This window comes from Cyanistes caeruleus, chromosome 6, assembly GCF_971803275.1.
Source record: "Cyanistes caeruleus chromosome 6, bCyaCae1.hap1.1, whole genome shotgun sequence".
In the NCBI taxonomy this organism is placed as follows: domain Eukaryota; kingdom Metazoa; phylum Chordata; class Aves; order Passeriformes; family Paridae; genus Cyanistes; species Cyanistes caeruleus.
The window spans coordinates 60251285-60266304 of NC_141706.1; the positions used below are offsets into that span (position 1 = coordinate 60251285).

General features: G+C 45.6%; 1 protein-coding gene across 14 annotated transcripts in view; it reads left to right on the plus strand.

Annotated features, from left to right (window-relative positions):
- The window catches only part of INF2 (inverted formin 2), a 42560-nt gene that overhangs the window by 13105 nt on the left and 14435 nt on the right, over nucleotides 1-15020 (plus strand). For 7 of the 14 annotated variants that reach the window (XM_086894174.1, XM_086894183.1, XM_023927449.2 and 4 more), the window contains 12 exons: nucleotides 5740-6148; nucleotides 7523-7638; nucleotides 8174-8333; nucleotides 9076-9109; nucleotides 10347-10488; nucleotides 10589-10730; nucleotides 11215-12069; nucleotides 13215-13360; nucleotides 13447-13508; nucleotides 14092-14194; nucleotides 14278-14363; nucleotides 14872-14972. In XM_086894174.1, coding sequence (XP_086750300.1) covers nucleotides 5755-6148; nucleotides 7523-7638; nucleotides 8174-8333; nucleotides 9076-9109; nucleotides 10347-10488; nucleotides 10589-10730; nucleotides 11215-12069; nucleotides 13215-13360; nucleotides 13447-13508; nucleotides 14092-14194; nucleotides 14278-14363; nucleotides 14872-14972 — 2341 coding nt within the window. In that variant the 5' untranslated portion in view covers nucleotides 5740-5754. Of the gene's footprint in view, nucleotides 1-1431; nucleotides 1535-2910; nucleotides 2992-3171; nucleotides 3358-5739; nucleotides 6149-7522; nucleotides 7639-8173; nucleotides 8334-9075; nucleotides 9110-10346; nucleotides 10489-10588; nucleotides 10731-11214; nucleotides 12070-13214; nucleotides 13361-13446; nucleotides 13509-14091; nucleotides 14195-14277; nucleotides 14364-14871; nucleotides 14973-15020 lie in introns of those variants that run through there. The other 7 variants (XM_086894175.1, XM_086894184.1, XM_086894177.1 and 4 more) reach the window with 3 other exon arrangements.

A 15020-nucleotide genomic window follows, 5' to 3' on the forward strand; every position in this document is an offset into this window, starting at 1 on the left:
TCTGTGAAAGAATAAGCTGTACTGGAAAAATACACACAAATTTATACCAATATGGCCACTCTTTGTCTATGCACTGAAGTCTTTTTCTGGGAATTTGCTCCCAGCAGAAGCCACTGCCAGCCCTGTGCCAGGCCCAGTCAGAGGGTGGATGGCACAGTTCCTGCCCACCAGCTGCAGCAGGGTGTGTCCTTGCTCCCTCATTTCCTAAAGACAAAATATTCTCCATGATGGTTTGCAGTACTGCTGTGGCCACAGCTGACCTGGGTGTTGTGAGAGCTCCTGTGGGCTGAGCCAAAGCAAAGCACAGTGTGCCAGAGACCTCGTGAACTTCTTCAGTACTGGAGAGCAAGAATGGGCACTCATTCCAAAACCTTTTCATTTTTTAATCATAAATCACACATTCTGGCCTCTGATACAGGTGATCTACAGAATATGTTGATCTAAAGACTGCTGAGGCTACTGGCCATGGCAGCAGGAGGATGGAGCAGCACTTGGTTTGCATGCTGTGGCAAGGTCTGTTGTACAAACCATGCCTTTGGTTTGCTTGCCTGAATTTCCCACTGTGCCCTTATCCTCAGCTGCCCTGGGAGACTGAGAATGCTGCTGGTTCCTGCAGACACTGGTGGGCCCACCCCAAGGGGTCAGGATCTCTAAAACAGAGATCTGTGGTTTCCCCCAACTCGTCTTGGTGCATGGGAGGATGGTTTGTTGGCCTTCATGTAGGTGAGCTCTTCCAACACTGCGTAGGAAAACAGCACAAATGAAAGCAAAACTCCTGGAGAGGTGGAGGAAACACATCACACTTCCAGAAGAGGTTTTGGAAAGCACAATGCCAGGATGTTGTTTCTTTTAAGGGACTGAGTAGTCTGACATGTTGCAAAATACAAAGGCTTGGCACCTTCCCAGCAGCAGAGGGAAAACTGGAACTACCCAGAAGTGAAACCTGTCATTAGCAGTCAGCCAGGCAGAACAGGCTCCTGAGTGCCAGGAACAGGCAGGGAAGGGAGGAGGGACTGAGCAGCATAAAGGAGCTTTTCTCACCCTGGCAGCCTTGTGGAGGGGAGCAGAGGGCTGTGAGGGCAGCATGTGGGATTGGGATGCTCCCAGAATTCTTCAAAGGGCAGCAAGGAGCTGCTGTTCCCCCTCAACACACCAGCCCCAAAGTCCTGTTCTTCTGCACAGGCAGTGGGTCTGCTCCCCAAAAAATCAGAATAGTTTTGACCTGCAGTTTTTCTCCCTTTTGTTTTCACTCAATAATACTTAGCTGCACTGAGAAATCTCTTTTTACATGTCCTCCCCAGTCCTTGCTCTGATCCGTGTCATCCTGGAGGCATGTAATAATTTAGACTGAAAGCTGTGCTGTGCAGCTCTGTTCTCCACAGCTTCACAGGATGGAGGAAGTATTGATGTGCCCTGATTTATCTCCCACAGATGTCATCTCCCTAGGAGCAGACTTGAAGGACAGAGAGGCACAGAAAACTGAATCTGGGAAGCACCTGATTTAGAAAGAAGAGGAGGAAATTTTACAGACCAGGTTGGATGGATGCAGGGAACATTATAACTTTGCAAACCCAGTGATCCAAGGAGTTGGCATCACAAATTGTGATGTTGCTGTTGTCACATGCAGGAACACAAGCCCTCAGGATACCTTTATGTTTCCCTAAGGAATCTCCTAAAATTAAGAGTACTTTTACATTGATGCAGCTTTAGACCTCCTAGCAACCTTCCAGTATCTGAAGGGGGCCTATGGGGAAGCCAGAGAGAGACTCTTCATCAGGAACTATAATGACAGGACAAGGAGTAATGGGTACAGAGTGAAAGAGGGGGAAATGTTTTACTGTGAGGGTAGCTATACACTGTCACAGGTTGCCCAGGGAGGTTGTGGATCTCATGACCCTGGCATCAAGACTGGATGGGGCATTGAGCAACCTGGTCTGGTGGGAGATGTCCCTGCCACTGGTGTGGGGGATAGGACTAGATGATCTTTAGGGTCCATTCTAACCCTTTAACATTTTGTTGATTCCCCATCAGGGCTAACCAGCCTCTGAGGGTGAGAAGATTACATTTAAGACATGTGGATGTGGCACTTGGGGACATGGTTTAGTGATGGGCTTGGTGGTGCTGGGTTAATGCTCTGACTTGATGATCTTAAAGGTGTTTAATCTAACCTAAACTATTCTATAATTCTTTGCTGTGGCTGTGAGTGTCCCCACAGCAGCAAGCACTGACACACTGTCAGGTTGTGCCCAAGGGAGCAGCACCAAGCCCCAGTGCTGGGCAGGCATCTGGGGAGGCAGAGCATGGGTGCTGCAGGCACAGCCAGGCACACGGTCTGGGGACACTGCCTCCACCACCACAGCCCTCTCTCTGCACTGGGAAACAAAAAGCAAAGCTCCCTATGGCCTTCTGCTAGCAAGAGGTGAGGTGTATTCAACTGTCCTGTCTGGTTTTGTTAGGGCACTTTCCTTCCCTCAGCCAGTGTAGTCTAAATAGCCTCTGTGAGCCAGCCAGATAGATGTGTTCCATTTCAATCCTTGTCTGTCTCACTCTGCTGAGATCATTTACCTGCTAACAAGCTCCTGCGGTCAGAGATAAAAGGCAAAGCCAGCAGCCCTTTAAGGATGTATCTGAACGTCTTTGCAGCACTTTGCTTCATGAAAAATATGGAAAGATGTTGCATTCAAAATATATCACTCATATCTATGTTTGTAAACAGATTTATCACACCATCTGCAGAGTCGTATTGCCATCTCTTCCATATTCATTTCCTTTCCATTTATATAGTACAGCTCCTGTTTATTTTATTCCCTTTTTGCAATTAGATACATTAGCTACCTTTATCCTTTCCTACAAAAAAAGTGCACTCTCTGCAGGGAAGAATATTTAATCAATCCAGTTTGTTCATTTTAGTGCATAAAAACACAAGCCAGGACTGTTTGGAGAGGTGCTGCCCGGTTCTGTTTCTCATCTCTTCACATCTGTGCGGAGCAGGTGGGTGGGAAGGATAATTCAGAACAAATCTGCTGGTAAACAGGATGCTCTCTTGGTATTTCCTGTCTCCTGTTGCACTGGTGGAGCTTAATTTTCAGGAATCAGCTAAGCCTGAGGTCAATAATGCTGTTGTAATTTCTCTGACTTGCTGTAGCTGGTACAATGTAATACAAATACAATATAATGAGGCATTCATACATCTGGGAGCAAAAAGTCAGCCTGCTTTGTTATCTGGCTGGATAAGAAATGTTTAGTCATGTTCAAATTTAAAAAGTGATTTTGTGAGTATAAAAAGAGGTCACACAAGAGAAGGAGAGCTTGCAGGTGGCAAAGCTTCTGCGGCCCCACGGGCTGACCAACACCCAGGTGAGATGGTCCTCAGTACTGCCCTACACTGAAGGTCCAGCTCAACCCCAGCATTGGGAAGGGAAGGCTGGGCTCCATGCACAGTGTGGAGGGGAATTTGACTGCAGGTGGACCTCTCCAGCCCCATGACTGGAGACTTGCAGTCACTGTGACTGATGAGAGGTGTGGGATGCTGCCCCATCCCCAGGGCTGTAAACCTGGGGCAGGAAACTTTTGCTTCTTTTCCTCCAGTGAGGAAGGATTTCTCTTCTCCTTTGCATCAAGCCTAACCCAAATTCCTGGGCTTGAACACAGGGGAGAGATTAGGGTTGACTAATCCCGAAAAGAATTTTACCAAGAGTGAGTAAGGGCTCTGGGCGGCAGGGAGTGATGACAAATCTTGGAAACTCAAGCCTGTGCTTTGGCAGGGAGGTTTGTTTGGGGATTGGTTGGGTTGTGGTTTTTTTTATGGTCCTTTTTATCACTTTTCAGCTGTACAGTGTGTTCTCAGATGGTATTTTTGCCACTTCATGTTTTTGGATCATGACCATCATTTTTTCAGCTAACAGAACAGGGAGCAACTGGGTGCTTGGCCAGCTTCTCTCCCACTGAAGCAAAAGAAAACTGCAAGAGGGTTTCTTCAGAGCTCTCTAAATGGATTTTCTGTCACCATATCCTGCTAATTCTTCCACTCCTCTGGCCTCTTGATGCAGACTTTGATGCTGTGAGCTGCCAGAAAGTCCCATCATCACATTTTCCCAGGGAAATTTTTCAAGTGTCCTACCCCATCACACTTTGTCTTTCCAAGAGGCATGTTTAGGCCTATAATATCATGCCTATCACTAATCAGTGAGTTTTGTCTGTATATTTGCCAAGGGGAGATTGCCAAAATTACTCTTTGGTTAAAACAGAAGCTGTGCAGCTCCGCTGAGGGGAAGGAGCCAGGACCTTTCTCAATGGCACAGTCCCCAGGAAAAATCACAAGCAGGGCTTTAAAATGAGATATTTTTTTTCTAACCAGTGTAAAGGGTTCATCTTTTTTCTTGGCTTTCTAGAAAAAAAAAAAACCTTCCAGAGTTTACTTAATTTAGTTTTTTCAAGATTTTTCTCTAGTCACTGCTGGGCTCGAAAGCCTTGTGCTCGAGCTGGGAAGGGAAAACAAGACTCTCCCTTAATTCCTTCAGTCCCCTATGTGCTGAGTTTTGGGGCCAACTGGCCTCAGGTTATTTTGAGCTCTTTGCAGGCTCAGTAGTCCAGGGGAACAGAGGTAGTGGTGGTGTGGCAGGACAGGGAGGCAGCACCAGTTCTTGTGGGGCAAACTGTCATTGGTGGGAGCAATTCAGCTTTAAAACAGAATCACAGATTCACAGAATATTCTGAGTTGGAAGGGACCCACAAGGATCATCAAATCCAACTTTTATGTGAACAGCCCATATGGGGATCAAATCCACAACCTTGGCATTATTAGCACCGTGCTCTGACCAACCGAGCTAATCTCAGTGTCCAGAACGATTGCATGCGGCTTTGAAAAGGACCTGCATTGTATGACTTGATCCCTGTGAGTCTGAAAAATAATAATCCTGCCTAAAATCATAAAATCTGGCACCAGGAGTTACACTTGGCTTTGCAGTTTCTCTGTGCTGAATCAGTTCCTGGCCTTCCTTGCTGCTGATGGCCTGGCTGCACAGGCCGTGTCCTCCAGGGAGACGGGCCATTGCTCCTCATCTCCAAAAACAGTGCTCTGCTGTTTTCATAGCCAGCCTCCTGCTGCTGTACCTGCACTCACAGCCTGTCAGGCCCTCACATTATCAGGCATAAACACCATGTGTACAAACGTATTTGCTATTACAGAAGACAGGAAGGGATTAAGTGAGTGCTATAAAATTAACCTCAACATCAGTCAAAAGAAACAAAAGCGAAAAAGGAACGGGGTAATCGGATGCTCTTATGAGCAGGATGTGCTCAAAATGATTTCTCCATCCCATTACAAACGCTTAGAAACTGCACAGCCTCTCCGGCACAGTGAGATTTTGAAGTGGTTTAATGGGCATTAGGAGTTCAGAGCTGATAATGCTGCTTCCAACCTTATCCTTTCACTGCATGAAAATAGGTAATGGCAATTGACTGGTGTAAATTGGCTACTTTTAAAGCTGTGTTTTCTGGCTTGGATGTGCTGAAAGTCTCTCCACAGCATCTTCAGAGGCTGAATGTAATGTGTGTGGTTAAGGTGGGGATATATTGAGTTTCTTCAACAGAGGACTGGTTGCAGTGTGTGCCCTATGTGCTGGAGAACTGAGATCTACTGTAGTTGGGCTCCCAACTACTGCAGAAAAAACAGGGCTACTGGATAGTTTTTGGTCAGTCCAGACAAACTTCTCACTTTGTCTTTTCTTTTTCTTTCAGAACAAACCATTCACGATGTCAATCAAAAAGGAAGGTGCCCACAAGAAGTGGGCTGCCCTGAAGGAGAAACTCGGACCCCAGGAGACTGACCAGTCAGAGGCCAACCTGGAGAATGCAGAGCCAGAGCTGTGCATCCGTCTCCTGCAAATGCCCTCAGTGGTGAACTACTCCGGGCTGAAGAAGAGGCTGGAGAACAGCGACGATGCCTGGATGGTCCAGTTCCTGGAGCTGTCCGGCCTGGACCTCCTCCTGGAGGCCCTGGACAGGCTGTCTGGGCGAGGAGTGGCCAGGATATCCGATGCCTTGCTTCAGCTCACCTGCATTAGCTGTGTGCGAGCGGTCATGAACTCCCACAAAGGCATAGAATACATTGTGAGCAACGAGGGCTACGTCAGAAAACTCTTCCAAGGTGAGAAGACATCCTCCTGCTTCATCCAGCACGTGTGGCATCAGGGAGGGCATTTTCCTGTTGCTTCTCCTCCTGCCCTGCATCAGGCTAATTGGAAATGGTTGGTCACAACTCATTAATGAGGTTGTTTTCCTCTTTAAAATAAAATTGCTATGAAATCATGTTGCCTTTGCCACCAAGTGCTATTTCCATATATTTCCAAATATTGTCACAGTTTACTGAGAAGCTGGGGATAAACCCAGCCTTATCTCTATACAGGCATGAGAAATCTTCAACCCCTTGGTTGTCAGCAAACATTTTCTATTCAGTCCTTGAGAGCCCCAAGGGCAGAGGAGAGGAACTGAAAGGGCTTGGAGTCTTGTAGCTGGTGAAGAGGAGAAAAAATGGCATCTTTGGACTCAAGAGAGCCTGCTCTCTGTGCTGCTCACTCTGCTCCTGAAGGATGGTGGGTAACACCACTTACATCCTCCTGCCATTCACTTGGCTCGTGAATTTCAGCTTTGAAAATTCAAAATTTCAGCTTTGAAGTTCATCAGGGCATCTCATAGAACTTACTGTACAGCACTTCATGGTGCTGGAAGGATAACTTCTGTGCTGCTCTACAGAGATCAGAGATGTACCTAGAAACCCTTATTAATAGCTTTTTAAAGTGCATTTAGTCTGAAAGCTGATTTGCTTCCCTCTTCAGTTCTGAAGTCCCCTTCTTTCCTTCTTTCCTTCCTCTTTATCCTGCATTTTCTTAGCCTATATAAAATATGGACCTGGCATTTTTGTCCTGTGAAAACAGGGGGTATCCTGGACTTTTCATTGTTGGAGCTTCTTTGTGCTGTAATATAGGAAAAATAAGACAGCCTAATGCATCCCCCTCCCAGCTCCCAGGGCTCACAGAGAAAGAGTAGTGCAAAAAGGGAACACATGGGAACCCACTGGAACAATTGCTCTAGTTCATATGCATATTGAGCTTTTCTGCACTAAAAATAAGAGCCATTAATCTAAGAAAATTGTTCATCTGCTGTTCTAGAAAATACCCACATGTGAAAAAGGGGAATAAATGTTGTGAATGGTGAAAAATCTTGGCTGCTGTTGCAGCATGTCACATGGGACGTGGAAAAGATTACTAAATACAAGATGCCCCAAAATGCCAATGGGATACCTGCAGCATTTACTGTTCCAACTAGAAGTTATCATCACATAATGCTATTGGGATGGGATATCTGTACATTAAGATATTTCTCTTCCCGTCTTCTATGGCAATGGGTCCCCTCCTTCAGTCTCTTTTCTACTACTGCTCATAATCCATGTAGCAGAAGGCACTGCGCTTCAGAACATTAATGTCATTATAAATTTGTGCTTTTTTTTCTGTTTTTCCTACAGCACTTGACACAACTAATGTCATGGTCAAAAAGCAGATATTTGAGCTCCTGGCTGCACTGTGCATTTACTCATCAGATGGCCACTCTTTGGCTCTGGATGCCTTGGACCATTACAAGGCAAGTGTTTGGTTGGAGCAGGAGAAAGGGCTCAGCTTTCATCCATGCAGACAGATCCATGTACCACAGAAAAGGGTGGGAATAAGGTTTATTTTGCATTGTTTTGGTATGAGAAGTAGAGGTTTATAAAGTAAAAGCTGTAGGAAGTTTTCTGTGGTCAGTGTAGGTCTGTGGTGCTGTTCTGTGATTTGTGTGGACAGATGACTGCCAACCACAAGGTGCTTTCTGGCAACAAATGCACCACCAGATCAGCAGAATAAATCCACAGGTTTCACTGCCCACGAACTCAGATACCTGCACCAGTTACCAGAAAGCACAAAGAGATCCAAGGGGTGTTTTCAATTACTTTCTCTGCCAACCAGCCCCTGCTCCATAATGGAGGACACTGGTTTTATCTGTGTCTTCCTGTCCTGCGCACAGTGGGATAAACTGAGGACTTGAGATGCTAATTCCACTGGGGAGCCTGCACCACAGTCATGGGCATTTACATCTATATAGACCATTCTTGTCATACTATCAGTTGTGTTACCAACAGAGTGTGAAGAACCAGCAGTATCGATTCAGCATCATAATGAACGAGCTCTCCAACACAGACAACGTGCCATACATGGTGACACTGCTGAGTGCCATCAATGCCATCATCCTGGGGAAAGAGGAGCTAAGGACAAGGACACAAATCAGAAACGAGTTCATAGGTAAGGATGTTAGTTACACCCTTCCCTGCAGAGAGTCAGTTACCAAATGGGTTTTTTTCAGATGTATCCATAAGGTGCCTGAAGAGCCTGGGGAGCAAAACTGCAAATATGAATTTTCTTTTTTCCTTTGACCTTTATTCTCAACAGCCTTTCTGTCGACAGATTTTTTTAGCTTTGCTGCTTTCCCACAACTTTGATCTTTTCTGGTATCCCAGCAGCACCATATCACTTGATCTTCTTCAGAACATTTCTATAACCAACCATCTTATGTGGCCACATTTCCATATACTGCAACTACTTGTAAGAGTTGATAAAGTTTCTTCACTCTGTGTTATTCAGTTGAGCCACAGAGACTGTCCCATGGTTCAGAAGTTATTTCCAACTGCAAGAATCCCAGGCTCCTAGGTCCCATTGTTGGGATTCACCTCACATACTGGGTGATGCATTTCTCTCCATCCAGATCAAGGATTTGACCGTATCAGACTGATTTTAGATACCTAATTTGGACTGAGGTTACTCATGCCCCAAAAGTGCTTGTGTCCCTCAGTAACCTCAGGGGGATTGTGCTGTGGTGTCTCATCACTTGCAAAATGACTCTAACCACTTTGATAGATCCATCTGAAGATATTTTCACTTTTTCTCTCTGCAGGAAGTGTTTATGAGCATAACATGTATAAAGATCATAACAGATAAGTACCAGGTGGATCATAATGCAACTATATCTGTTTTTTTCACCTTCCAGGGCTTCAGCTGTTGGATGTTTTAGACAAGCTAAGGTAAGAATCTCGACTTAATTTTTTTTAAAAATGAGATTTACATTGAAGTAGCTGTGGAAACTTCATACTTATCCAACCTTCTGTTGTGTGAAGTGCAGTGTGCCTGGGTGGAGTGGACCATGCTTGTATGCACCCATTCCATGAGAGCTAGAGGCATTTGGCCAGTGTGAAGATGCTCTTGCCAACCACAGTGTCATGGGGACAGCTGTTGGCACAGATGGCACGTACAGAGGCTCTGGGCACAGATGGAGTAGCAATGTCCTCACTGAGGCTGTTTCAGACTGAATCTGAAGCAATGCTGTGGGCTCACTGAGCAGCTCACTGTATTCAAAATCACTTCACTGCTGCTGTTGGTCCCAGAAGCATCCAGCTAAAACAATTTCCTAATGCATATCTGAATGTAATTTAAAAATTATGTTCTATCAGAAACATCTGTGATAAATTCTAGAATGCAGTTTATGTGAGTTGTAATTATCCATGTAACTGGAATTGCTGCATCCAACACTAAAATAGAATTTAATAATAATATTATATAATAATTATATTAAGAATTATTTTTGTTATAATTAATAATTTTATAATAATAAAAATTAGGGAGGAGATGTTGTTTTAATAGAGCAGTAACTGTAAAATTCTAACACTGAGTGATGTTGAGAGTGCTGAAAAAGTCAGCTTTAGAGTGTCTGTGTTTTTATAAATCCAGTTTTGAGTAACAGAGAAGGAGGTTTTTCAAATAGAAACATCACTGGAATATTCTCAATTAGTCTTGACTTTAAGAAAATAAAGGTGGCAGCCTGGTTTCAAAAAGGTCAGAATGCCACTCTGTTCTTACAGCTCCAAGGAGAATTCCATAGCGAGCCTGTACTGGGCCAGGTTATGCCATGAGAAGTCCCATTCCTTTGTATGTGCTGGTTGTAGGAAGAGGTACATTCAGTTCAAGCAAGGATGCACTGATGGCATCTCATCCTTTATAAATAAGGGTTTATAAATAAGAGTTGGGTCCTTTCAACACCAACTGGCTGAGTCTGAGAGGCAAAGAGATAAAAGCCATTTAACAAAAACAATCATCTAATTAGAATATAGTAAAAATTATATATAACAATACATATAATAATATATAATAATAATATACATTAATATATATAATGTAATATATAATTATATATAATTATATAATTATAATAATAAAAAATTAGAGAAAGGCTCTCCAATGAAAACGAATGCTGTAATATTGCAGAGACATCGAGGAGGAGGATCTGCTTATCCAGTGTGACACATTTGAGGAGTTCAAAATAGAGGATGATGAGGAATTATTAAGGATATGCGATGGGATAAACATGAATGATCATCATGAGGTTTTTTCGTCTCTCTTCAATAAAGTAAGTTGCCCTTCACATGTGGTGCAAGGTCACACAATGGCAAAGTTAATCCGCTTTGCTGGGAGCCAGCCTTGCTGTGACAGAAGCTGCTCTCTTCCAGGTGAGCCGCTCCCCAGTCTCTGTCCAGCTGCTGTCCATCCTTCAGAGCCTGCTGCACTTGGAGCCCTCTCATCACTCCAGCCTCCTGCTGTGGGAGTCCCTGGATGCCGTAGTGAACAGAGCGCTTTTACTCGCCAACGACAGTAAGAATGACATCCAGCCTCACGCACTCCTCTTGTTTTCCCTTGTCCCATAAAAGTTTTCCCCCAGTGTGCAGGAAATAATCTGTGGGACTTGGTGACAGCTGAACAGAAGCTGGGACAAAGCTATACCTTCTGTATAAGGTCAAGTGAAGATTCATCCATGTGGGTGGCCACATTTAGCAGTGGTCTTGGAATTCCACGTCTTTTTTTAATGGTTAATCCCTGAGCTTTGGTTCATGGGATTCAGTGGGAATCTGTCCTCACTGGCATCCTGCCACTGGTGCTGGCCTGTCTTGCTGGCAGGAGTGTTTGTGGGCTGGGCACATGGGAAGAAAATTGCTTAGAAGCCAAAAGTGTAGTTGTGTAAAGTGACACCAGGAAATGGGCTCTCCCTGGCTCCAGATCTGCTGCTTGGTGAAGGTTGAATAGTGTGAACCTCCCTGTGAGCCTCGTTCCCCTCCCTGACCCTGACTCATTTCTCTAGTCCAAGGGAACACAGTTGAAGAAGTCATTGAGAGGCTGCTATCTATCAAAAAACATCCAAACAAGCAAAAGCGAGCTGAGAACCGCCTGTCTGGGAGCGCAGCTGGAGGCGTCCAGGGTGAACCAGAACCATGTGCTCGTGCATCTCGGTGTCCAGTGGGATCATCAAACCCCACCAGAGCACCAGGGACTTCCTCAGGGCCACTGGCCAGCGAAAAGAAGATCTCATCCTGCCAGTTCACAGCCTGCTGTGCTCTGCCAGAGAAATCTAACCCTCCCTCCAACACTGCTCCCAACCCAGCACCTCCAGCCCCACCCGCTCTACCCTCTGGCACAGCAGCCATGAACCCCACATCCCCCATTACAAATACACCTCCAGCCCCTCCACTCCCTGCCATCCCTCCTCCTCCACCCCCATTGCCTGGCATGGGGAGTATTCCCCCTCCTCCTCCCCCTCCACCCCCATTGCCTGGCATGGTGAGCATTCCTCCCCCTCCACCCCCATTGCCTGGCATGGGTGGCATCCCTCCTCCTCCACCCCCATTGCCTGGCATGGGTGGCATCCCTCCTCCTCCACCCCCACTGCCTGGCATGGGTGGCATCCCTCCTCCTCCACCTCCACTGCCTGGCATGGGTGGCATCCCTCCTCCTCCACCTCCACTGCCTGGCATGGGTGGCATCCCTCCTCCTCCACCCCTCCTTCCTGGCATGACAGGAGATCACATAGAGGCCGTGGTGGCCTCCCAGTACAGCTGCCCCCTGGGCATGGGCAGGCCTCCCCACAAGACAGTGAAGACACCAACGCTGAGGATGAAGAAGCTGAACTGGCAGAAGCTGCCCTCCAACGTGGTGAGAGGTGGGTGCTGCTGGCATATGGTCACTGCTGCTTTAGAGGTGCTTTACATGGCTTCCCAGGAGAAGAAATACTGTCTTAAAAATTGCCAGATGTGGTTGACTCTGTTTAGATACAGAACTTCCCTGTTTTCCTTTAGTTTTGACCTACATACCTGATATAAAAGTAACATGAAACTACTAATGTAACTATTCCAGCTGAATTAGTACTTTGGAACAACTTGTTTATAACTAAAATACTTTGAACTTAAGAGAAAGGGATGGGAATATTTTCCAAATTCAGTATGATGTGCCTTAGATCAGGCTCTGAGTTCCCCAAACTTTTATTACCCAGCTCATCTGTGCTTGTATCTAGGTATATTAAAGTCATGAGTAAGAGTGCATGTGAGGATCACATCACATATCTGTTGATTTTTGGGTTACATTTCCCTCTGCTAGTGGATTCAAAGTGGAGCATGAAATGTGAGAAGAAGATGGGACAAGCTGTGTCAGCTTTGTCCTAGACAAGTAAGGCATCCACTGCATGGAAGTAGGCAGAGGTGAAATCTAAATAAAGCATGTCTTCAATCACAAGAGCAGTAAAATGTTAGGATTATTTCAGTAGAGGTTTCTACAGGCATGTTAGGGTGATGATTTTTTTTTAAGATATAAGGAATTGCAGTAGAAATTAATTCAAGCAGTCCTGTAGCCAGCATTATACAAGGAGATTTGAGTATAAAATGAAAAGTGGAGAAGGACACAGTCAGAAGAATGGAAGAAGAATGGAGAAGTACCCAGTCCCTCCATTAGGATGAAAGGAAGCAAAAATAATATCAACCAGGGGACTAGAAACAAAATGTCTGAGGTCCTTGTCATGCAGATCCAATTGCCCACCATGGAGGAAAACACAGTTTTACAAGGAGGGATGGGGCTGTACAGCCTCTGTATGCCCAGTTCTGCCTCCCCTCGCCAGGTTTGCCCTTCAGGCCCTTTGGATCCCACATGTGGCGCTTGCCCCTCCTCAATAATGACCATTTATCCAGAAGAGACTAATATGTCTCTTCTTCATTCACGTTCTGAAGTGTCCCTGCTAGCAGCTCACCTTGCCCCAGGTGCCAGGAGCTTTCAGCTGTCCCTGCAGCAAGTCTGGACACTTTGTCTTTCTTTCAGAGAGCCACTCAATGTGGGCTTCTGTGAGCAGCAGCAGCGAGGAAACGATAGAGCCCAACTACAGCAGCATCGAGCAGCTGTTCTGCTTCCCACAGCCAACCCCCAAGGAGAAGACAGCAGCACCAGTGAAGGCAGAGCCGAAGGAGGTGAGGAGGCCCCCCTCATTTTTTCGAATAACGATCCCTGCAGACAGCTCATCTAATATGAGATATCTTCTTTTTCTTTAATGAAGATCACATTTTTGGACTCCAAGAAAAGTCTCAATTTGAACATATTTTTGAAGCAATTTAAATGGTAAGATATGGCCAGTTTTTGTGACAGTTGACAAAACTTTGAGCAGGTTTTGCAGTATCTGGAAGGTCCTCACGAAATCTGTTCTAGCCAATGTGCTTTGGTGGTCCATGCTACTAAACCATCTGAAAATTCCCCATTTTGTCCTACACTGTCTTTAAAATACTGACTTCAGGGGTTTAATTATGTTTTTATGTACAACTTCCCCATATGTTGGCAAAAGAGTTACATCTCCATTTTACAGATGAAGCTGTGGCACAGACTCTTAAGGTGACATAGACTGTGAGATACACCTAGAGGTCAAATTCCTCCTCAAATCAGGGCCAATGGACAAATGAAGAGTTCAATTTTCTTTTAAGATAAAAAAAAAAAATACTCAGAGACAGGATCTCAGTTGCAGGATTCATCTCTGGCCTTGAGTCATTTGATCAGGGCAAGCTAATTGTGGGGAGATACCTTTCCTTTTGGATTATTGTGACTCTATAGGGAAAGCACAGAGTGCTTGCACAGATAAATCTCTTGGTAGTGTGTGATGGTTGAAAAGTGGTCTTTGGTTGATGGCTGGCTCTGCTCCTCCTCCCTGCAGCTCCAATGAAGAGGTGACTGCCATGATCCAGAATGGGGACCGGACCAAGTTTGATGTTGAGGTTCTGAAGCAGTTGCTGAAGCTGCTGCCTGAAAAGCATGAGGTCAGGAGGAAAACAGTACCCTTGGTTCACAGAGCTGAACACATAATGCAGCCCTGCAGTCTTGATTCTTTATTTCTCATTAGATAGAAAATCTGAAGGCTTTCAAAGAAGAGAAGTCAAAACTAGCAAATGCAGATCAGTTCTATCTTCTTCTCCTTCAGATTCCCAGGTAAGGTTGTTATGACCGTCAGCCTAATCTGTTTCTTGATTTACCCTTGGGAAGTTTAAGTTTCTTTATAGAAGACTCACAGACCAACACTGATGGATATAACTAGTGGATTCTCCCTTCCCCCTCGGAGCTATCCCTTTCCCTGCTACCCTTAGCTGCAGGGCTCTTCCTGATCCAGCCACCTCTTCTCCCTCTGGAGCAGAAGAAGCTGGCCCAGACTCAGGGTTAGATCTGCCCAAGGAGGCTCCATAACTTAGTGAAAGGCAGTGCCAAATGCAGTGCCAAGAAGGGGAAACTCTTCTCTTTGCTGATCACAGTGCATCAGCAGAATCTACATCCCTGCTGATCCTCAGGGCAAGCAGTGGCCCCTCATCTCCCTCCACAGGCCGGTGTTTTGGTGTGGTTATGGTTGACAGCAGTGTTGTGGGGTGGCATGGGCTTGCTGGTGATGTGGGAAGGGGGCTGAGTTCCCAGTGCCTTTATGCTGTGAATCCATCTCCACCTTTAGCTACCAGCTGCGCATTGAGTGTATGCTGATCTGTGAAGAGACCACGGTCGTGCTCGACATGATTCAGCCCAAAGCTGAAGCCATCCGCAGAGCCTGTGAAGGTATTGATGACCTGAGCTTATTTCTGCATCTGATTTAAGACAGGAAAT